We start from the raw sequence: 23,484 nt of genomic DNA on the forward strand, positions 1-23,484 counted from the left end.
TCGGCTCTGCAGGGTCCTGGCTCGCACAGGAGTGCTCAGACAAAACCTCACTTTGGGGAAGATGGCGGTGGGTGTGGAGAAGGTCGTTCTGGTCACGCTCCCATCAAGGCACTGAAGAAGTCAGCATGTGACTGAAGGGACAGGGCTACCGTGCCATGCCACCACTGTACCCTGGTCCATCCATCCCCCTTCTCCCAGCGAAGGAGCGACCTACCCTTCGCCCCAGGATCTGGTTGATGGCCGCGCTTTCTTTCAACGTGCACTCTGCCACGACCTTTGCCCTCATTTCCTTCATATACAACATGAACGCGTTAAGAGGTTTCTTTATGTGGGGCTTCTTCTTTTCTTCTTCCTTTTTGGAGTCCTGATGCTTTCTGGATATAGGCAGAACAGACAAACACAACCCCATCAACAATGGCAAGGTCCCACTTCCCCAGAGAACCTAGCTCCCCCGGCGGCTCAACACCCAAACCTAGCAGTTCTGAAGGAGAAGCACGCTTCCACTGTGGGTCTTCTCCAGCCTGGAAAATGGAACAAAAACATCCCAGCAGGTGTGTGGGGGAAGAGAACGATTTCACAATCACTTCCTCGAGTGTCCCAGGCACACTGTTTTCCTAAGCCGGGGGGCTGGGGGAGGGGCGGGGGGGAGAACAGCGTGGCCAGTATCCCCTGGGCTGTTGCCTCTCGCGCTCGCAGGACAGGCTTCCAAACGTTCAGTCGTGGGTGAGGGGTGGGGACACGGGTGCAAATCCGAGCCTGTCTGAGGACACAGGTCTACCCGAGGCACTCGTATCATGGCCAGCCACAGGAAGGGCCACCACCCAGCAGCCACGGGATCAACAACAGGCTAGACAAGATGCGGAAGCAGAAAGTGACCGAAAGAGTAACACTCACGAGCTGTGGAGTGAGCCGACGTCACTCTGGGAGGATTCCTGTTTGACTGTTGGCGTGACTATGGCCGGGTGGGGGATGCCGGTCGTATGTAGAGTGTGATGTGGTGGGACCATATGGGGAGGGAACCTGGAAGACAGGAAGCTGTGTAAATCGTCAGAATCAAAATGAATGAATGGGGAGGGATGTGTACACACAATTTAAAAAAAAAAAAAAACCCAGCACGTAACACTCACATGAAAGCAACCCAAGGCATATGAAACCTGTCAGCATTAATTAGTGATAAATTAAACATAATGATTCTCATAATGTCATTAAAGCCAATCTTCCCCTTCATTATTGCTACTGACAAGAGACATTATGATTTTTAACATCTTTAGCAAAAGACAAATACAACGGATGTACTTGGGCGGAAAAGTAGGCTCGGACTACCTGCTGGAAATCACACGTCCACTTGTTTTTTGAGGCATTATTAGTGGCATCTAAGAAGACAATTTCCTAAGTTCTAATCAGCTCTAGAATGAAAGGTGAAATCTATTGTTGCATATGGACAGCTGAATAAAATATTAACGTGGCTGAAGCACACATTTATGACAACGCCATACATGCTGCATTAAGCCAAATTCTGCTGATAGAGTACAATAAAATTTTTCTTTTGCTTTTGCTGGTGTGCCCCATCGTTTTGACAGGAATGAGAGAAAGTGAGGCAGGAAGATGGGGAAAATCCAAATACTTCCTATCTGGTTCTCTTCATAAATCACAGATATTTTACATAAGCTTATGCCCACTTATGGAAAGATGAAAAAAAAAAAAGCTGTATTTTATACACACACACACATAAATGGAGCTTTGAATTCGGATGCATATACCCTCTCCTGCTCTGTAATTCTAGTATTCCTAAATTACGTTCACTTAATAGGCTGCCTATGCCTTCCAAGGCCTTCTAAATGATTATCCAAGTGGTAACTCTATGAATAAAGGTTGTTTTCTCCTCTAATACAGTCCATTTTTAAGGAAGTTCTTTAAAACCCCCTTGGGCCCTGAATTAGCATTTCTCTACCATGAAAACTCACCGGAACATAAAGAGCTAGTTTGAAAATGCTCATCTTGGCCCACATGTGGAGTGACAAACAACGGGATCAGACAGACAGCTTTCATGTTTTCTGATATGCTTGGAGTCGCCAGGAGTTGTACTGGGTTAGAAGAATCACCCTTCTTAAGAGAACACATACCACTGTAGAGAATAGTAGGGTGAGGGGCAAAAAGGGTAGAACCCTGAGAGAAACAAAATGGACAGGCTCCGACCTGTCCAGGTTAGGCAAGTGAGCAGGTGGGCACTCTTTGGGGGAAGGAGAACCAGATCAAGCACTGGATGCTTTCTTAATAAATCCAAACCAGAACAGTCCCATAGAGCATCCAGAGAATGAAGACCTGCCCTCTAGGCAGCCAGTTCTGGTGGGCAGTGGAGGTGCTAGTAAGAGCTTATTTTGAGGGTGACTTCAAGAGGACCCTGCATTTATAAGGTTCTTTTCCTATGTGGACTGGAGATGAAAAGATTTTCCATTTCACCCAAATAATGTAGCAAATGTGAACTTGAAAATGGTTAAAAAAAAAAAAATTAACTAACTGAATCTGCGTAGATCAATGGAGAAAATACCAATGCACAAGACAGATTTCTAAAGGGGCCCAGACTCAGAGTGGACATTTGACTCAGAAATTCCACCCTGATGTGGCTCTCTCCTGTCACTGCCTTTTACAAATTAAAGCCAGTATCAAAGTTTGGTAACAATGACACGATTTTTTAGTAAGAACCATGTAAATCCTTTAGGATGTATGAGAGGAAGGAAGGAAAGAAAAGAGGGCGGGAGGGAAAGAGTCTAAGAGAAAAAGAGGAAGAAAAAACAAACAAGCTCATTCCCTTTCCCTGAGAAAATGAAAAGCAAACCCTCGGAAGGCACTTGGGCTCCCATGTTACTCCCTGCTCCTTCCCACTGCATGAGGGCCTCTGAGGAAACAGAAGTTAAGAACATGTGTTCTTGGAAGCCCTTGGGTGAAGCGGTGGGTGGAGTGGCAGCTTTTACTGTGAATTTTAAAGGCTTGACATTCCTCAAATACATATGTTCTCTTCTTGCTGAATGAGAATATGTGTACAGACATGAGAGAGAGAGAAGGGGGGAGGGGGGAGAGACAGAGAAACACTGCGTGTGTATAGTGTAGGTAGTAGATTGGGGGGGGGGGGGACACCCCCCACCGCCAACACCACAGGCAGATACTACAGTTCCAGCACATTTTGGGGTGGGGCCAAATTTCCAGTGCAGGCCACGGGGAACGAACACTTCCAAGTTCACACGCCTACACACATACTCATCTGTCTGACGAATGTATAGCAGAAAAAGAACCAGGATGTTGGGCGTCGGCGGGGGGGGGGGGGGGGGGGGGGGGGAGTACAGGCACACCTTGGCTCAAGAAATTCCTTTCTGCGGACAACTATTTCATGAAATGCGATAAACACCCTAAAAATTCTAAGCAGCTCATTATATACCCCCGTCTGCTTTTATGGCTCCGAGCCAGAATATAATGATGAACCTTAACTTGTTAAGGACAACTAATTTTTGTTTCTGGCTGTCTCAGGGGCTCCTCTCTTGCTCACTCTCACTTTACTTCACTGTTGACACGTTTCTGTTAACTGGATGTCATCTGGCGGCCTTGATTTCATGCACAAGCAGTGGGATGCATTTTCCTCGTGCAACAATCCTGCTTTGAGTTGCATTAGGTTTGTCATTATTCTCTCATTTTCCCCCTTGCACTGGTAACATTTCATCTCTTCCTGCCTTATTTTTTGTGAGCCACGGTGCACCCACATTATGGTTTATACATGATCTCGCTCCCTTTGAAGCCGGCAGATTTCAGAGCCCGCTCTCGTCAGGAGAAGAGCCTTGCACCAATTTAGCAGGCTGAGGGCCCGGAGCTCCAACATCTCAATCTAAAGGGGGTCACAGGGTGGCACAAGTGAGTGTCAGCAAGAGCTGTTTAATTGCCAATCTAGGCTTCTCCATGGTGTTTAAAGTATAATGACCCATCACTTAATTCTGAGAAGTCCTGGCCCCGGCTGCTGAATAGAATGAATATCAAAGGGTGTTCTGGAACAGGGCAAGCTGCCTACATTTCCTATAACTGCCATAAGTATAATAGCCCCATACTTCTGTCGCCCCATTACCACAATAATGTATTTAATTTGCTGTATACGCTTTTTGACTAGCTACCTTTCATAAGGCCTACCTGGGGAATCGGCGGCCTCCCCCTGCACCCGGAGCCCCTAACCTTTCCTCCCACTGTTCCCTTCCTTTCCACCACCCCTTTGCCCACCTCTAAATCATCGGCTAACCTCCTAATGATAATTCAATCGATAAGCTTAACCCCAATCCCTATCCGACAATTCCTTCACTGCTTTTAACCTCTCAAAGGCACCAAATAAACAAACATGAACAACAATCAGGGGTATGATAAATGCTGGTTTGCAGGGAAGACGAGCTGCGGATTAGGAGCTGCTCTCCGAAGCAGCTCTCGTCCCGGAGACTCCCAATTCGTTCCCATGCTTTGCAAGGTGGTGATGACATTAGTTAATGAACGTAACCTTCGTCTTTTCACTGGAGAAGAGGATGCAAAGGCATTTTCCCGCGTAACCCATATCGGTATGGATTTTGAAACTGAGATCCTTTACCCCATGTAGGGACTGGATCGTTAAAATTTCGGGATCTCTACGGTATAATTACAAATGGGAGGTACACCACAGCCTGATTTTCTTCATGAATGGGATTCTTACTCTTTCCCCCACCAGCATTACTGTTTTGTAAGCAGGAAAAAGGGTTGGCTTGTCCTATCTCTCCAACCCTCCCTCTGGTCTTGGGTTCCCATATAGACCATGGAGGTTGGGGGAAGATGCTAGGGACAGCATCCTTGCCATGTAATGCATGCTGATTTAATTATGGGCCATCATCAAAATGGATTACTTGTTGTAGCCCATCAGGAAAGTCTAAACCTCCACCGATTTAATTAACTTGACTGAAAATCAGATGAACAGAAAGTAAAACTATCATTAGGAGCGATTAGTGACTACTTTAGCCTACTGCTGCCAACCAGTTTGTAAATAAACTAGCACTCATTGAAAAATTAGCCAGAATTAATTAGAGGGAAGAAAAGGAGAACAGGGGATTAGAAAGATCCAGGTACACACAAGTGGGTGTATCTGTGTGTGCATATTACACACATATTTATGTGCTTAGATATATGAATGCATATGCACACACCACTTTTTTTTTTTTAAAGGAAGAAGTCACCATTTTTATCCAAATAAACATAGCAAAATATTTCATACGAAGTAGAAGTCAGTGTGGAGCTTGTGACCCAAAATATTTAAATTAGAAGTTGAAGATCCTCCCCTATTAAGGAAAGTAAACATCATTCTGTCCTTTGTCTGGGTGTAGGAATTCTTTGCGGGCTATTTGATGGGTTATTTTCAAATTCCTGTTCTGCACACACGATTTTTTTTTTTTTAAGCTTTCCAAGACTTAGAGGCCAGTGTGGTAGTCACCAGCCACACGTGGCTTTTGAGTACTTGAAATGTGGCCAGTCCAAATTGAGATGTTCTGTTAAGTGTAAAATACATACCAGATTAAAAAAAAAAAACAAAGTACAAAACAGAATGTAAAATCTCATTGACGGTTGCTTTACAGTGCTAAATGTCAAAATGAGAATATTTTGACAATAGGTTGAACGAAACAGTTCCTTAAAAAGAATTTCACCTGGGTTTCCCTCCTTGATATTGAACCTCTTTAAAACTGTGGCTAATAAACAACTTAAAATTCCACATGGGGCTCCCTCCCCCTGCTTTTTAAAAGATTTTATTTATTTGACAGAGAGAGACACGGCGAGAGAGGGAACACAAGCAGGAGGAGCGAGAGAGGGAGAAGCAGGCTTCCTGCCAAGCAGGGAGGGGGCTCCCCTTCTAATTCTTTGGGTTAGTACTACTTTCCAGAGGTGTGTGTTGGGACATGGGTGTCCCTTCTTGTTGACAGTAAAGAATCTAATTTTGAAAAGACCATACCCTTCCTCAAACTCTCCTTTACGTAGTATTTTTTTTTTTTTTAAGAGAGAGATCACAAGTAGGCAGAGAGGCAAGCAGAGAGAGAGAGGGAAGCAGGCTCCCTGCTGAGCAGAGAGCGGGGCTCGATCCCAAGACCCTGAGATCATGACCCGAGCCGAAGGCAGCAGCTTAACCCACTGAGCCACCCAGGCGCCCCTCCTTTACATAGTATTAAAATGACTTCCACCCTTTCTGTTCTTACCCAGTATAGGGCAACAGAGAAACAACCTTTTAAAAAGTTCTGTATGTCCTAACTACTTTTTCCCACCTTAAGTCTTTAAAAAAAAAATACTGCTCAATACATCGATAGCCAGTTCAACCTCAAAACTTTGACATCACCTATCTTAGAAGTTCAGGTTAATTTTTTTAGTGTTTTCTAGGAGTAAAGCCCAATGCCCTATTGGTCTTAGACCATTAGGATAACTTGAAGAAGCGGCCGCTGGATGGCCTGGAAACCATCTAGAGCACTTCCTGAGAAGTCCCCCATGGTTGACTTGGTTGGAGGCCCCCGTTTTGGAACTCACCTGGACATGGAAGCGTTGACAGTCAGAGCTGTGGGGTAGGGGTGACGGAATCCTCCTGTCGTGATTGGGTACACTGGCTGACCTTGCCTAAAAAAGAGGGGGGTACAAAGTAAGAGAGTGCAAACAAGGGTGGGGGTGGGGAAAAGAAAAGAAGAAAAAGGGAAAGTTCTCTCTGCACAGTAAGCTTTATTCTCATTTGATCAGAACAAAAATCTTGGGGATTGTACAGGAAGGATCAAAGGGAAGAAACACAGAACAATTTGAATGCCATAAATCTGATAGGAATGGCTAATTAAATTTTATAACCTCTGCTTATGTCAATAGAGACCCTCTCCCCAAGCTGAAACTAGGTGTTTTGTTGTAATAATTAAAGGCGAAGTCTCGCTTGCTTTAATGGAGCCATCACACTAATTGAGGGCTACACATCCAAAGGAAAACAATAATGAATGTAAATTTATACCAAAATAAAGTGCAGTGAATCAAAGGACTTCAGTTACGCTTTGGGCCTCTTTCGGTATTTAGATCTCGGTGAGAAAACATTAAATTAACAGAGCTTAATTTGTAGCCTTTTGTCAAATTAACAAGTGTTGACAAGAGTTACCGGGGGGAGAGTCCCCAAGAAGAATTGTGGGTAACCAATAGACAATCACACCTCATTACAATAATTAAAAAATACAGCAACATGCAAAATAGCATCCTCATGAAAGACACACAACTTTTTCTGACAGAGGGTTGTCTGAGTTGGCTATTCCTTTTTATCTAGCCTTCAAATATCTGCCCATCAGCTGAACAGGGCAAGGGATGACAGAGAACGAATCCAGGAATATGGCCCCATTTTCTGAGGAAGGAATGGGATACAAGCTCACGTCCGTGTCTACCCTCCCCCAACAAAATGAAGGAGAAAAAAAATCAACAGAAAGTACACCCACGGTCAGTATTTTGTACAGCTACTTCAGACTCCACGCTGTTTTTCACAGAACAGGATAGAGTGTGTTCCACGAGAGAAACACTGGGCAAACTATTCCAGACTGTATCTTCTCTAAGGCTACAACAGGGGGGTCTTCCCCAAAACCCAAACTTCGGAGTTTAACCCAGGACATATTTCTGTTAAGACAACAAATTGTCCTTGTTTTTTAGAGTAGTGATCACGGATACACATGGAGAAATACATACACAAGAATGCAATCACAAAACAGATATTACATGCACACACACACACACACACACACACACACTCTTGCGCGTGGTATGCTTATGCAGTAAAGGCCTTTCTACTCTGGCTCGGAAATACACATTTTTCAAGTCGTCTTAAGGAAGGTTAATGGATGGTACTATAAAAGCAAGACTGGGTGAAAGGAAGATAAATAGTAAAAGACGATTTGATGCCCTGCGCACTGCCAGTAACCTTGGCTGACACTCAGTTAGACTCTGTGTGCTACAGGAGGGATTTCCAAAGCCCCACCCCTGCCCCTCACAATCAGGTGAACCAAGAATCTCAGAGAGATGCTGGCTACATACTGTCTGTCCCAACAGGCACCCTTTCCACTCTTGTTGCCAGCCTTGGGAGCAATGGTCAGGATGCGGCGAGGGGTCAGGGGCTTCTGGGGAAACCCCACCCACTCTCACCCTGTTTCAAAATGACATCATGCCTGTTGCCACTCCCGTGCTGCCTCAAACCAACAACAGGCCTCCAGGCTGGGCTGCCACCAGCAGAAGAGCCTTGACCGGCTTTCTCTGACAGAAGCCCTGAGCGCCTCTGCCATTCCCGAAGTATCTGAAGGACACCCTTGTTCACAGAGAGAAACCCAGAGTCTTTGGGGACTGTGGGTTCAGAATGCTAAGTATCAACAACGTTTCTCCTACATGGCCCATCCGAAGGGCTACTGACTCGCCAGCTTCCCCACGGGGCACCTGGTGGAGCATCTTCCCCAAGCACCCCCTGCCACCCTCCCCCACCAACCCTGTCTTCCGAAACTCACACACATGCACACACACGCACGCATGTGCACACACACGCACAGGATAAATAATAAGCATGCCCATGTAAGAAACAAAAAGGGAATTAAAAAAATGGAACTCCTTACTGTGGTACTAACCATCCTAGCGGATGGGGGATTTGTCCTACGGTGCCAGGCGATAGCGGGTAGTACGGAGATATATCTGGAGGGTGTGGAGGCCGTGGGATTCCTGGGAGAAGAAGCAGCATTTCGGTTACAAAGGAGGAGAGAAGGACAGAGAAACTGGCAAGGGATGGGAACAGGGGAAGGAGGATAGAGACTTCTCTTCTACGAGCAGAGCTAGCGTGAGATTCTTTCCATGATTGTGGTCGTTAAGAGTTGTGGGTAGGTTTTGTTCATCACCTCTCCCTGCTCTACCTTGACAAAGGGGTTTATCTCCTTCTAGATGGATGGGTACACGGGGTAGACGCAGACCCCGAAAATACTGTCTTGGGTATTTCTGCCTTATGGGATCAGTGTGATTACTGAGATTAAAGAAAAATCTGAAGGGTTTGGCACATAGTACGTGATCGAGTCATGTAAATGCTCTTTGCCCTCCCAACTTGGCCTCTACTCCTTTTAATTCTAATGCACCAGGGTCCCCTCTTCTAAGTTTCTAACAATGCCTTTCCAGTTATGGCTTTTGGAAGGGTGACTCTTGCCTTCTTTCAAAAAAGGCAGCTCTTCTAGAATGTCTCCACCTCAGCTGAGAGGAGGAACTGTGGCAGAAACTCACCAGGAGCCATGGACTCTTCTCCAGGGTAGGATCTGAATTGAGCAGACCAGCGGACTCAGGTCTAGAACCTACTTCTCTGGAGGCAGCCATCTAGGAGAACCAGCCCTAGCCGCTGACCAGGTAGACATGACACAAGACACAGCTGAGCACATCCTAAAGGCCCAAGTGACTGCACACTTACTCCACAGGCTCCTGCCCTCAATCCTGAGCAAAGCAAGAGTGCTGGAAGCAATTCTGACACAGAGGGACTGATCTAAGCAGCTGAACTGGGAAGAAAATGAACAATACTACAGAATTAACGCAGTACTGGAGGTAATGAGCTGCGTGTCTGCGGATGAAAACTATTCCATTTTTTTTAATTCATTCAGGAAGCTTTTAATCTGTAAGTTAAGTCTCCCTGGGTGACATTTTCATGCAGACATGGCTTTCTCTCTATTACAAAAACCAAACAGATTAGCTGGTCTTGGACCCTACACCAAGCCATTTGCACACTTGAAAGAATGTTCGCAGAGGAAAAGTAAACAGTCTGCAGACGTTAATCATATGTTTTACGATAACCATTTAAAAGCTATTCCCTGTACTACCATTATTTAAATGAGACGTTGATGCTGCCATTCACTCGCAGAGCCTGAGGCCGGCTGGCGGCCTCCTCCAGCCATCCAAGCACCAGGCTGGGTCCCCCACGAGCACAAAGGGGGCTCAGAGGCTGGTGAAAACCAGCTAATGTGTAGTTTCATTCAGAGGCAGCGAAGTCTGCACGAACAGGCAATCTACCTCAGCTCGACACCAAACAATCCCGTCTGACAAAGTGACACGGGGTAGCCATTTACATCCATCCTTCTAATGAACTAGCTGGTTGGAGAAACCCCGGGCAGTGTACCAGCCGGCCTGGCCTGGCCTCAGCTCTTCTCCCAAGACCATCCCACTAGGAGCTGCGGCCGGTTGCTGGTTGTTGGAGGAGGTCACAAGGAAGCCTGCCTTCTCTTCCCCTCTTTGAGGAAAAGGCAGTTGATGAGCACATGGGATGGAAGGGAGGGTGAAGGCTGAAGGGTGACGGGACACCTTCCGCCTGAGACCCTACGGGCTGTTCCACGATGAACCTGGTTTTCACATCTGTATAATGGGCTTGGTGATACTGCAGAAGAGGAGCCCAAATAAATCAACAACGACGATGCGGGACCCAGTGACAGTTGCACCACACCGTCATCATCAAGGGACTAGAGTCCCTCAGCTGCTAAATGAACCAGGGCTTTGGGGGGCCATGCTGGTGGGGTTCCTCTATTCCCAAGTTGCTGAGAAGGAGACCATGAGATACCTACTCCTCGTGGACGCCTACGAGAAGCTACTCCTGAAAAACAGTGTGGGATTCATAGCCAGCCCTTCCAGTGGGTATGCGGAGCTCTAGAAAGATCATTGGTGCTCCACATGGGCTTCTTCTAAGGACGGGGGAAGCTACTCCCTCACCGGGCTCTGGCCTCCCCGAAGTACTTTCTTCTCAACACCCAGGAGAGGAACAGGAGCCCCTCCACAGTGCCCACAGCCCGTCCCAAATTCCAGCAGGTCAGGCGGCCCCAGACCCAGCACATGCGCTTGGCACCGAACGCTCGGCCTACCTGTTTTGGGGTCAACGTCAGCAGGTAAGTGTGGAGGTGGGTTTCCCGGGGTGAAGTGCTCATTGCTGTACGTGATGAGCGGCGTGAGAGGGTGAACATGGTGAGGGTGCTGCACGACCGGCACTTTGTTCGACTGTGGGAGGGAAAGAAACAGAGAAGGACACCATGAGCCTGGCTCCCAGCAGCCTGAGACTTCCCAACACAGGCCCCAGGTGCTCCTGGGGCCACGCCCTCCCGCCGGGATTCTGGAAGATGCGCTCAATCCCGCCCACAACCCTGGCCCTGATCCATGTATTAAAAGTAACAGGTATTTGTAAAGCCTGCTCTCTGGGTGGGCACGCTTCCCCGTTTTTACCTCCCTACGGAGCCTAGCTGTAAAAAGTGCCTCCTCCACCACCACCCCATCACAGACCCTGACTCTGCACTTTCCCAGCCGTCAGATAAACCTGACGCGGGGACTTAATTGACTGGGGGCTGTGGGGTGGTCTCTGACCCCAGAGCCCCAGTGGAGGGATGTTCAGGAGGCAAGCAGGCTTCCTAGGGAACAGGCTAGGGAACACCTTCCCTTACAAGAAACTAGGCAGGGCCCAAGTCCCACCCACACAGCCTCCCTATCCACCACCTCCCGCTCCTAAGGGCTCCCTGCCCCGGGAACCAGCCAGCCTGCTACAGTCCTTTACAGATAGCACGGATGAAAAGCTCCAATCCTGGTCTGGTTGGGAGTGTGAACTTTACCAGAAAACCCTAGACAGCCAGGCAAGCACCTGCATATTTTATGCAGATTACAGCAGCCCTGATTCATTAGGAATTTCATTAGCAAGTCATGGGGGAATGCTAATAAATTAACTGGATGATGATAAATTGGGCTAATAAAAGAGGTGCCGTCTAGAAACGGGCAGTTCCAGCAAACAAAGTACAAGCATTTTTATGTTCAGGAAGGGTGGATAGGTAGAAGGAGCAGGGGGGAAAAGAAAAAGAAAATAAGCATTTTAAAGATTTTTTTAGTTGCCATGACCAGACCTTCCCAAATTCTTGTCCCCTTCTCCACCCCTGCTCCCACTCTCAGCCTGCCCCACCCCCTCCACTATGCTGTGCTGTAACTTAGCCCAGCAAGACCACAAAAGAAAAATGAAGCTGAAACAAGCGAACTACTGGGCCATTTACTGAGAGTAATCCAATTGCAAAAAAACCCTATTCCCCATAGAGGATTTTCACTAAAATCCTACAACAGGGACATTTAACCAGATTAGGTACCAGCGAAGATAAAGAGGCCAGTATTAGATGATGAATGGATTAGAGTCAAGTTTCATTTCAGAACGTGTCTTCATTTCCTTTTATTACTTTTAGGAAAGCACAACTTGCATTAACATCAAGGAAAAGGAATTGCATTACAAGGAAAGAAGTGAGGTTTCAGTGCTGCCCACTAGTGCCTCTCGAGTTCAGGGACCACGGAGCACTTAGTTTGCTTTGCGTTTTTCTTCTTGTCCATTTTTTTTTTTTTTTTTTAAATGAACAAGGAAGGGGTATAATATGCAAAGAGTATTTCTCACCCCAGTTAATTGTGTGGAAGGCATCTCTAAAGGGGGCTTCGAACTTGCATGAGCATGTTCGGAACGTAAAGTATGGACTTCCTCCTCCATATGCTCCAGAAATGACCACAGAGAAAGAAGTCAACACTTGCAACAGCCTGGTTTAACGATTCTCATAAACAACTGGACGCTTCCAGAGGGGCAAGCTAGTGGCCCAAAGAGCCTCATGTTGTGAACTACCAGTTTGCAATCAAAGCACCGAAATGCAAAGGCCCAAAGCAGAGGGAGATTTGGTCACACGTCCTTAGCAGCCCTAAAGGTCTGGACAAGGCCAAAGCCAGCAGAGTGAGGGGCTACTGCCTCAAGGCCATGGCCAACTGAAAAGTAGCCAACAACTGAACTCTTAAGGCACGCTGGGATGGAGAGGGGAAAGAGAAGGAGAGGAGGGAGAGGAAGTCAGAAGAGCAAAGACCACCAGGAGGAAAGGAAGACGACTACTGCCAACTTCCAGACGTTTCTTTTGTTTGGTTGGAAAGATACACACCTGCTGAAATGTAAGAAGGCAGACCAGTTCCAGAGTAAGGGTGGAAAGACTATGCGATGAGTAGGAAGAACCACAGATAACCCAAAGCAGGGCTGACTGTCACTTAGAGGCCAAAGGGCTTCTGAGAAACAGGACCACCAGAAACAATGGAAGGAAGCAAAGGATGGGGATCGAAGGGCCGCCAGTGGGCAGCGGAGCCTAGAACTCTCCGCTCCAGCTGTTCTCTAGGAAATCTCTCAGCAGGAACCTGATTCAGTGGCATCCTGAGTCAGCCTGTTGAGTTCCAGAGATGGTAGCTCTCTCTTCAGCCATGACGCATGACCCCCAGACCAGAGGACCACATGGGCACAGACAAGTACAAAGGGTAAGAGGCCCGGGTCCTAACAAGAATCACAGATCCCAGAGTTCTCAAGAAAATCCTTAGCACTGAACCTACCACATGGTAAACACAGGAATGGTGGCTTATTATTCTTGGTATTTATTATTTTATCATTAGGGAGAAGTTGCCTGATGGCGTAGTTCTGTCTATGGCTCAGACGCACAGATTCCACGGCTGCTTTCCAAGCAGGACTAACAGGAAATGCAGGGAAAACCTTTCTCTACTTGTCTAGCAAAGGATGAAGATAGACTCTGCACAAGAGTGGTGCTCACCGGGGGGAGGATTTAAAAGTTAATTTTCCTTCTTCCTCTTAGAAACATGGAAGAAGCTCACTCTGACCAAAGTTGGACACCATCACCTTCACATTGTTTTGCACAATATGGTTTTTTTCCAGTCCAGTCAGACTCTAAAACACGGGAGGGGGTGGATTCAAGTTGCCCACGATCTTGTATCTTCTGATCATGACTGTGTGCCAGGTAGGTCCCTAGGAAACTACAGGTCTCACCAGGTTGACCAGTTCCCAAGCAAGCAAGGGGAAGGGATGCAGTCAACCCGGCAGAGTCCAGGGTCCAGTCATGATTCCCATACGGCCTGCCTGTTCCTGCGCTACTACTGGGCACATGGGAGGGTGTTCTTCATGAAAATGCCCCATCTCTCCAGCCCAAGGACCCCACAGTCCTTTCTTTCTATGTCACATTATGTCCATGCTGGAGTCATGTATATACCTTTCTTGATTCCACTGTAGCTAGACTCCTTAAGGACAAAGACTGTGTCTTCTAGAACCTTCCATCCCCTGTCATGCCCAGCTTGTGTCAGTGGTGAGACTCAAGCTGCTGAAGAGCCACTGAATTGCAACTGCAGTCACGAGAAGAAGAGATCACAGTCTCACAGATTCGTTCACCAACATGGAGTCGCTCTGAATCATAGAACAAAGCTGGACAGACCTTCAGAAACCAGTTAGTCCTATCTTTATCAGTACAGTACCTTTAAAAATGGTTTACGAGCCCCTGGCATAGACAGTGACCAAGAGTGAAGGCTGTGATGCAAGGAAGACCCAGACTGAAATTTTACTTCACTCGTCTAGCTGTACAACCTGTCTCAGGAGCTTCGTCCTGTCTCTGCAAACTCTAGATGCGATGGGGGTCAACCTCAGAGCATCACTGTGAAAATTTAGGCTCAAGCCTATAAAATGCTCAATAGTGGGCCTGGCACTGAGCTACACATGCAAAGAAGCTCTGAAAAATACTGTCCAAAGAGTTCTAAAGAGGAGTACACAATGGAGGTACAGTTGGCCACCCCTCTAATCAAAGTCCCAGAAAGGAAATGCATCCACAGATGGCACGCACTCCTTAATTCAAAGGCAAGACGTTTATTATAGGGCAAGAGTGTGTGGCACTTTTTCGGCCACCCTTCCACAAGCGCATACTTCTTCTTAAAAGTGTGATATTTAACTGACAAATTTTTTCATCTCTTTTGAGGAAAAAACCATCATTTTATCATGCTAACAAATACAAAAGCCTACAGAAGAACTGAATAGCTAGAGATAACCAAAGGCCTTCCAAAATCAGGATGAGGGCCTTGGAGCAGGAGTTCATATAAGTGAAACACCAACCAAACCAAATAGGAAACGTCCCTTAGGCTTTCCCCTTCCCTACAATCAGTGCCCACTTCTTTAAGGGGGTCCTTAAGGATTGTGTCCAAACTGTTACTGCCCTAAGAGATTCAACAGTGAAAAGTATCATTCCTGGGGGAAAGACTCAGACAACCTTCCAGAAATCATCTAGGGAATCCAAGTGAAAACGATAATCCATGCTGGTGGGATAAACAGCTGGAAACAGGCCTCTCTCCCCATTTTATCTTCTTATAGACAAGAGTCCACTATTTAAGGCAAACTACTGCAACATGGAACCAAGAACCTTTGAGGCAACCACCTTATCTAAATATTAAGTAGGTCTTCAAAACTGCCTAGGGTGTGCAACATCATTACCTCTAGTGATAGCTGACTAACATTCAAGGTCGGGGTGGTGGCAGTCCCCGAGATTTGCATGGAGAGCCTAGTTACTCGTATCTAACCCTTTAGGAACAGGCTGAAAAGCAGGAATCTCCGAGCCACAAAAACAAGAGTGACTAAAACATTCCACGTAAAATCCAGGAGTCACCCTACAGTTGCCCACACACACCCACGCCATCAGCACCTGGCACTCCCCCCTGGAGCCCCCTAGAACCTTTCGTCTGATGAGCTGAGGGAGAACAGGACAGAGGAGCACTGTCCAGGTGCTGTTCCTGGAGCTCTCCCATCAACCCCAGCACAGCTCACCACTGCTACCACTGAGTGCAGCCTTCCCACTGAACCTGGCTTAGCGTTGCGCATGACATACTTTATTAAATCCTCACAACACACCTATGAAGTCGCTGGCATTTCTTATTAGTTCCACACAGCAGGCGTTGCAGATCACAGGCCTTGGGGAGGTGGTGTTTCCAGGTTTTCCTGCTCACCTGCCCATGGTGTCCGCAGAGCCTGATGCTGGGGTGGGGTTCACTGCCGTGCTGGTGTAGTGAGCTGCACCCTCTGAGCTTAGCCGGGGCCAACCTTCCCCACTGGACAAAGAGGCTTCAGGACTCACAAAGGGATCTGTTCCTCACTCTCCCACCCACCAGTCCCTGGAACCTAGACCAGTTTTAACAAACAGCACCCCCTTGCTGTCCCCCTAGACCTCAAGTTAGGAGTAGCTCAGGGCTCCTGCCTCATTGAGAACAGCCCATGCCACAGGCCACCAGGTATTTTTAGCAGGGGATTTTATAATGTGTGGCTGATTTGGAGAGGCGGGGGATAAAGTCATTTTACTGGGATGCCCCTCAAACAGAGAGACACGAGCAGTATCAGGGTCCAGCAGGGTTCTGGTGATAGAAACACAATGCACGCCGTCAGTTCAGCTGACAAGAAACTAAAGAAAAAGTCGGCTCAAAAACCTTGAACCAATTAAACGAAGTAAAAGGGAAGAAAAATCCTCATCGGACTGTAAATCAGAGCTTTCTATTTTCTACCTGGAGAAATAGCTTCTACGCAGAGCGAAGTCTTCCCCAGTTCTGGTCATTATGCTCTATGGGTTTTGAGCACTGAAGAGTTAAATGGTGAAAAAAAAGGGGAGGGGTCCTTTACCAGCTCTCAAAACGCACAAAGCCTTACCACCCCAAGTATTCATCCAACTACAGTGGGGTAGTTGGGAGGGGGCGCCCTGGTGGCTGACCTCTGACCCCTGGAGAACCCTTAAGCAACAATGTTCTGCAGCTTGGCCGTGCCACCCTCATTGCCAAGTGCGCACAGCCCCATCCAAGCGCAGCTTGTGATTTGGAACCCGGCAAATGGAAGATTGATTCAGGCACTTCTCGGTCTCCCTGCTACCCCTCCTCTCGCCCCGACCCTCAACCTTCCGTAACTGTGGGGAACCCAAAGGGAATGAAAGCTTGCCATTCACCTCGCAACCTATTAATCAGCAGACGCTGAAAACAAATAGAGCCATTGCAGGGCCGGCCCCTCCGCCGGCCCTCCTCTTCAATACTCCCCTATTGCTCTCCTTTTCTGCAGAAGAAAAATGGGGCCAGAAAGTGCCTTGAGGAGCCCAGCACAATAAAACAAAAGCAGCACAGAGAAGCATTTGTCAGCCTTCTCCCCTCCCCAGGGAGGACACAGGAGGTCTTCGTGGTCTTGGGCTCCCCAGCCCTCCCCGGAGGCTGAAATCAGCCTCAGGAAGGGACACTGTTCATTCGGAGTTTACATTTAAAAATGGGTTTAGAAGGGCGCCTGGGTGGCTCAGTGGATTAAAGCCTCTGCCTTCAGCTCAGGTCATGATCCCAGGGTCCTGGGATCGAGCCCCACGTCGGGTTTTCTGCTCAGCGGAGATCCTGCTTCCTCTCTTTCTCTGCCTGCCTCTCTGCCTACTTGTGATCTCTGTCAAATAAATGAATAAAATCTTCAAAAAAAAAAAAAAATGGGTTTAGAGCTCCATGCGTTCCACCGGATGCCACTGACTATGGCTTCGCCAAGGCCAATGGCGACTAGCGAACCGTGAATGATGTCGCACGTCACTGGAGGCAGGGAGCACCGCTGGAGAGGAGGGGGTGGAGATGGAGGAGGGGCCGCTCCTCACTCATCAACAACCCTCAGTGACTCAACTAGTCCGATTTGGAATGGTCGGCAAAGGTAGCCTTCCTGCCTCGATAGCCCATTCCCCGGATGAGCACCTGCTGCAGCTGCCGGAATGACGTCAGGAAACGCACATGGCAGCCTGGCTCTGGCCCGCATGGGAGGGCCCACGCCGACTCACCCCGTGAACATCCTGCGGTCACGGCTCGCCAAGCTCCTGCACACACACAGTGGAAGGGCGGCCAGATGGGCTCCTGCAAACACTTCCCTCTGCCCCTCTCCCCCGGCTCTGGAAGCCCAGGCAGAGCGGCGTCCAGAGCCCACTGGCGACGGAAGGCCGCTGCTCCCAAAGGGCCTGCTCCCAGCCAAAGGCACACAGTTTCCCTGGACAAGACTTACATTAATGGCAAGAGCACCGCCTCTGAAAATAACAAGGAAGAGAGAAGGCTTCACAGGGTTCAAGTTTTGCTGGGAGAAATGAGATGGTTAAGCAAAAGGAGGTGGGCCTGGGAATCGCAGAAAAGAAAGCCCCACCTTCCAACACCAGCACACAGTCTGCCTCACCGGGCCTGCTGCTGGGGATGCCCGGCCCACCCACAAGGCTGCCAAGTGACAGCTTCTGGAACCCGAGGGAGCCTGACACTCAGGGCACTGCTTGCTTCTTTGGTAAACTCTCGATGGCCGGATCCCTCCCCCAACCCCAGAAACAAATCCATTTAGACAGCAAGACGAAGAGAGACTCTCCTTGCTTTCTCCAAAATTCTGCCGACTCATAGTTTCTCATATACTCACACAAGCACTGAAATTCTTTGTGCAGGGAAATGACTGAACAGGGCAGGCAGGGAGAGAATAAATGTGCACTCAATTTTCATCCAAATTCTCTAACACACAAGCATATACGTAGAACTAACTCGAACCATCCCAAGCCCTTGGTCTCCCCCAAATGCCCTCCACGTCCCTCCCATAATATAACAAACCAGCTGGTTACACACCAAACAGATCACCAAGCACTCGGGGTCTAGGGGGCCAAATTCTGCTCTTAATGACCTTTTCTTAATCCCCCAAAAGGAGGGGAGGGAGGGTCTGGGAGTGGGGCTGGAGGTGTCAGAGTGGGGGCGTGGGCACACAGAAGGGAACATTTTAACCTGGAAAAGAAAGACGTGCTCCAGCTGTTTGGCTCTGTGAGAGCCGCAGCCCAGGGCCGACCCAGCAAAGCTGTGCTTTCACAGGCTCTTGAACAATTACTTCCAGTTAAGTTCATTAAACATAATTTATTTCCACTCATTCTCATTTATTTCCCAATAAAAAGAAAGCATCCCATTGTGCTTCCCCCAACTAACCTTTAAAGCACTTGCAAGCTTAAGTCTTGGCCCGCCCGGTCCAGGCTGGCCCCTGACCAGTGAATTCCCAGGGTTTTCTTCCTGCCTGTGTCCCTCCAGGAACATGCTACAGCGTGGCGGAGGTCAGGGAGGGGGTGAAGCAGGCACGACAGGGTCCTCTGACTGTCCTAATCCTCCACCGGGCCTCAGAGATGAAGAACGAACCACTTCACCCCTAAGTAATTTCCCGGTAGTGTGCAACCTCCACCCTCCCGCAAGGTGTTTCCCTACTACTTGCGTATTAAATGATTAGTGCTAGCATAATCAATCTTATTGAGTGTCCCATGTTTGCAGGGAATGTTTGGGAGTTGGGTAAGAGGGTACAGCTGTTTCTAGGAGAGCAGATTTTCAAAACAGAGCCAGGAATAAAACTAACCTATTCCAAATGAAGAAATCCAAAAGCTCAAATTCAAAACAACTTAAAAAAATAATAATGATGATTTCCAGGCTACCCCTCCCCCCAAACCCCAATAACCCCGAATCCAGGGATTCCTGAATATAATGGAAAGGAAATCACCAATTTTGATGTAGAGTAAATTTTAAGTACATAATGGTTATTACATCCTGGAGATTTCAAGAAAGTAGTGAACAAAACCTGATACCACCCTTCTAATTTATTTACAATGACCAGCTGTACAAAAATGTCTTTTGTTTTTCTAATATACCCTGTGCCTAACTTTCGAATCTAGACAGTATTGTATTTGAATTCATGCCTGCTGCATGGAGTCTGGTAAGTGCTCTTTGAAACAGCTGTTTCCTTCAGAGAGCAGGTGAATTTCTCCCTAGAAAAGAACGGGTACCCCGAGAGGAGGGATGAACGTCTTCCTGTGGCCCAAGAGACAGAAATGCCCTGAAACCTTGGATTCCGCAGGAATTTAGCAATGACAGATGTAGAGGCAGTGTTGCACTGCTCTGTTCTTGGTTGCCCTGTTAGTGTCCCAAACATGGGCATCCTTTAAAGGACATCCACAGTCTCCACAAATGAAACACGTGAAAAGGACGCAACCCCCTATCAAAGCAAGCTGACAAGTTGGAAGTTTAATGTAACTAGGGAATGGCCCAGGCAAAGTCCAATTTAAAAAAAAAAAAAAAACAAACTTCAAATGTGCGCAGAAGTATGTAATCTGGAGGGCATGGCATGAGATTTCATCACATTCCAAAATGTTGCAGAAGGAAAGAATTCCATTACATAGCTCAGCCGGGCCCCCCACCAACCCCAAACCACAAAAGGGAGGTTTCCCTAAGAATATAAGGCTGCAGGCTCTGTTGCTTCCAGAAAATGCCGACGCAGCAGCCTGTTGTGACAATACAAAGATCATAATATCTGTATCATTGGAGTCGGGAATTCACCCTTTCAAACAACTCCCTTCTCATGAGACATCAAGAATGGAGGGTTAGCGGCCACCAAAGGAGTGGGACTGCTATTAAGTAACCCAAGTAATTTGAGTAAACAAAAGCTCTGGAACCTTTCAGGAATCTCGGAAAGGGAGGCCAGGCTGGGCTGGGAAATTTACGGCAACGCATCTTAGACACGTGCAGTGCCAGCTTGCACTGTCTTTCCCCACGATTCTAGACAGTTCACACAATCGTAGACTGAACTAGAAAAGTTGCACACAACCAGAAAGGAAAACCAAGCCATACGTCAGTCATTGCTTCATGCTCGACTAGAGAAATACTGACCACTTCGTGTTTTAATACGATATATAGGATTTAATTCCCGATTTTGAAAACATAGGGACTTTTACAGTCTGTTGTATATTTCATTTTTTCATCCCCCTCCCCAAAGTCAGACCTAAATGCTGATGGACCACTGCAAAGGCTTCTGTGTTTGGCCACTCCACAACAAAAGATAGTAGTGGAAGTAATCATAGGAATCGCCTCCAAATTCGACACTGCCCTGACAGCTGTGGCAAAGGATCTGACCCTATGGTTGAACAGAGTTAGAGTGTAACCTAAGCCCCAAACTGGAGTTGCAAAAGGACCCTCTTCCTGATCATTAACACCACAATGGGCAGTCATGGGTCTCCTACTCAGGTTTCTGAGAAACACGGTCTCTTGTTTAAGTTTTTGAAAATACAGATGCCATGGGCAAGACAGTAGCCCTAAAAAGCCAGCATCTAAATTTGGAAAGGGAAAATAAATACAACTAAAGACACAGCAACAGAAAGTTATCATTAAATACGAAACAAAGACAGACAGTTTCCACAAGCCCTGTTCCCTAGCAGAGCCTGAAGTCTCCAACCCTGAAAGCACGCAGCTCCTCTCTGAGGCAACGTCATTCTCCCTTCCCTTCCTTCCAGCGGAGCCTGCCCTGGCGGGTGAAGGGGAAAAATTGATTTGGTAAAAGAAATCCTCGACCCCACCATCCTTTTCCGGATCCCCAGCTTCTTGGAACTTGGGGAGCCGGCTCTGCAGGCTCTGCCTGGCTAGACAGCTTAAGGACTATGATGAAAGTCAAGCTTTCTCTCCTCCTCATCTTTATTATTTTTTTAACCCTTTCTCCCCAACTCCCCAAAACACTGCTATGGAAAGTACATCGGGGAAGGGCACAGCTTGAGTTGACCATTTATTTTTGGTTTTGTTTTTCCCCTTCCCAGGGTCTGAATTTAAAAAAAAAAAAAAAAAAAAAAAAAAAAAAAAAAAAAGGCACAGAGGTTTAATGGTCAAGACCATAGCAAGGACATGAACACACACACACACACACACACACACACACACCCCACTACTCACCCAGCAATTCAAATTGAGGTGCCAACCGCCCAACTGCTGGAAAAGAGAGAGCCCGGAGGCCACTGTGCCTCCCTTCCCACTCAAATCTTCCATCCCCACTAAAATTGCATCCCTAGGGTACATAATAGCTTTCTCTTCTTTCTCTCCACCTCACAAAAACTTTCTCTGTACCTTCAAGATGGCCTGGGCCGGCTGTTTCCTCCTCCCTGACTGCTTTTCTCACTTTTCTTCTTCCTCCCGGGTTCCCCTCCCTTTATGCTTTTCACTTAAAGAGCTGGAAAAAAGCATCTTAAAAAAGATAGAGCAGGATCCAAATTTCTGCCCTGGTTTACTCAAAATGCCCAGAGTTCTCACTCACAGTTACCCATCCTTGTTTTGTTAATGCGTTCCCTTCCACACGCACCATCCCTCAAAAACCAAAACAGAAAAAAATTAATAAACAAAAGCAAAAAGAAACCTAATAATCTAGTTCAACTGGTGGCAGAATGATTTTTTTTTTAATTTCTTAATTAGAAAACAAAACAAAACAAAACCACCTCCTTCTAGTTTCTAATCTTCAGCACTACAAAATCCGTGAAGGAAGGGGCAAGGCCCATGTTCCCCAGGCAGCTGAGGGCACCTAAGCGAAAGTCCCCCTCCCTCACCCGTTACCTTGGGCAGCAGGGACAGCGCTACCGCTAAGAGTAGCTAAGAAATTACGGTCAGCCATGAGGGAAAATGATCAACCGAGTGCAGTAGGCAGGCACTTTATCTGCAAGATTGTCAAATCCCTCAAAACAAATTTCTTCGAGAGAGGGCTGCATTGCGAGAGAAGGAGGGAGGGGGAAAGTATATTTTCTTGTCACAGTGACACGGGAGTGACACTTGGTAGGGCCTTGTCTGCCAAACACGCACACACACCCTCTTTTCCTTCTAGAGTAAAAGACTGTGCTGGAAAGATTTTCAACTGACCTCTCTGGGAGCAGAAGAACGTAAGCTTCCTGTGTTTCCTGGCATTCTAGCAGCCATACCGCTAACTTGCTTTTTGACTGTTGAGTTTTGTGAGCTTTCCCCAGAATGAGAGAGACAGAGAGACAGACAGAGACGGACAGAGAGAAAAGAGAAGGCAAAGGAATGCAAAAGGCTAGCCCTAAATCCCACAAGCCCGACTTACTTTTCCTGGGGCTCTCATAGGATCCAGGGCCGGGTACATTGGTGTGGGTTTAATTTAATTGGAGTTGAGAGACTCAGACATCACAGGCCTGAAATCGTCCTCTTTTACATGAAGGAGGGGAGTGATGGAGGGTGGCTGCTCCAGGAGGGGTTAGAGACAGAAGAAACTTGCAGAGGACCAAAAGAGCCTTTCCGGTCCTCTCCCACCCCAAGTGTGAAATAATTTCACCCTGTTCAAAAGCAAACACACAACTCCGATTTGCATGCAGGTAAGAAAACGCCCCTGTTGCCACATGGGATCCTGGATCTGTCTTGCTTGAAGCAAGACCAGTGGCAAAGATTTGGTTTCTTCTGGCGGCAGGACACCTAACATTGAGGAGATGTTTTTAATTTACTGACCCGACTGCCCAGCTGTTTATAGGACTCTTTTCATGAGGCTGGTCTTTAATACACCAGACGAGTTAATAACCCTCATTCCTCTCTCCCCTACTTCCCTCCCCCACCCCCCGCAAAAAACAAACAAAAACAAAGCCTAGAAGGGCTTAAAGATAACAAAAAAGTGAGAATTCTTAATTTTCTTCTTTTCTTCTTTTTAAAAATACTGCTCTGTGGCCCCTCTTTCTAGACTTATCCGGCCTTCCTGTGTAAGTGTCAGGCACCAATCTTTAAGGTCCTTAGTACCAAAACAAAACCCTGCCATTTCCCTTTACATGGAGGTAACAA

General features: G+C 47.3%; 1 protein-coding gene across 48 annotated transcripts in view; it reads right to left on the reverse strand.

The window, feature by feature from the left end:
• TCF7L2 (transcription factor 7 like 2) overlaps window positions 1-23,484 on the reverse strand; it is a 196,680-nt gene that overhangs the window by 14,845 nt on the left and 158,351 nt on the right. For 26 of the 48 annotated variants that reach the window (XM_059173164.1, XM_059173159.1, XM_059173150.1 and 23 more), the window contains 5 exons: window positions 10,905-11,037; window positions 8,643-8,745; window positions 6,559-6,645; window positions 895-1,035; window positions 215-374 (listed from right to left, as the gene is read on the reverse strand). In XM_059173164.1, coding sequence (XP_059029147.1) covers window positions 215-374; window positions 895-1,035; window positions 6,559-6,645; window positions 8,643-8,745; window positions 10,905-11,037 — 624 coding nt within the window. The remainder of the gene's footprint in view (window positions 1-214; window positions 375-894; window positions 1,036-6,558; window positions 6,646-8,642; window positions 8,746-10,904; window positions 11,038-23,484) is intronic. The other 22 variants (XM_059173165.1, XM_059173166.1, XM_059173162.1 and 19 more) reach the window with 3 other exon arrangements.

The sequence above is a fragment of the Mustela lutreola genome, chromosome 4 (genome assembly GCF_030435805.1).
Source record: "Mustela lutreola isolate mMusLut2 chromosome 4, mMusLut2.pri, whole genome shotgun sequence".
Taxonomy (NCBI): domain Eukaryota; kingdom Metazoa; phylum Chordata; class Mammalia; order Carnivora; family Mustelidae; genus Mustela; species Mustela lutreola.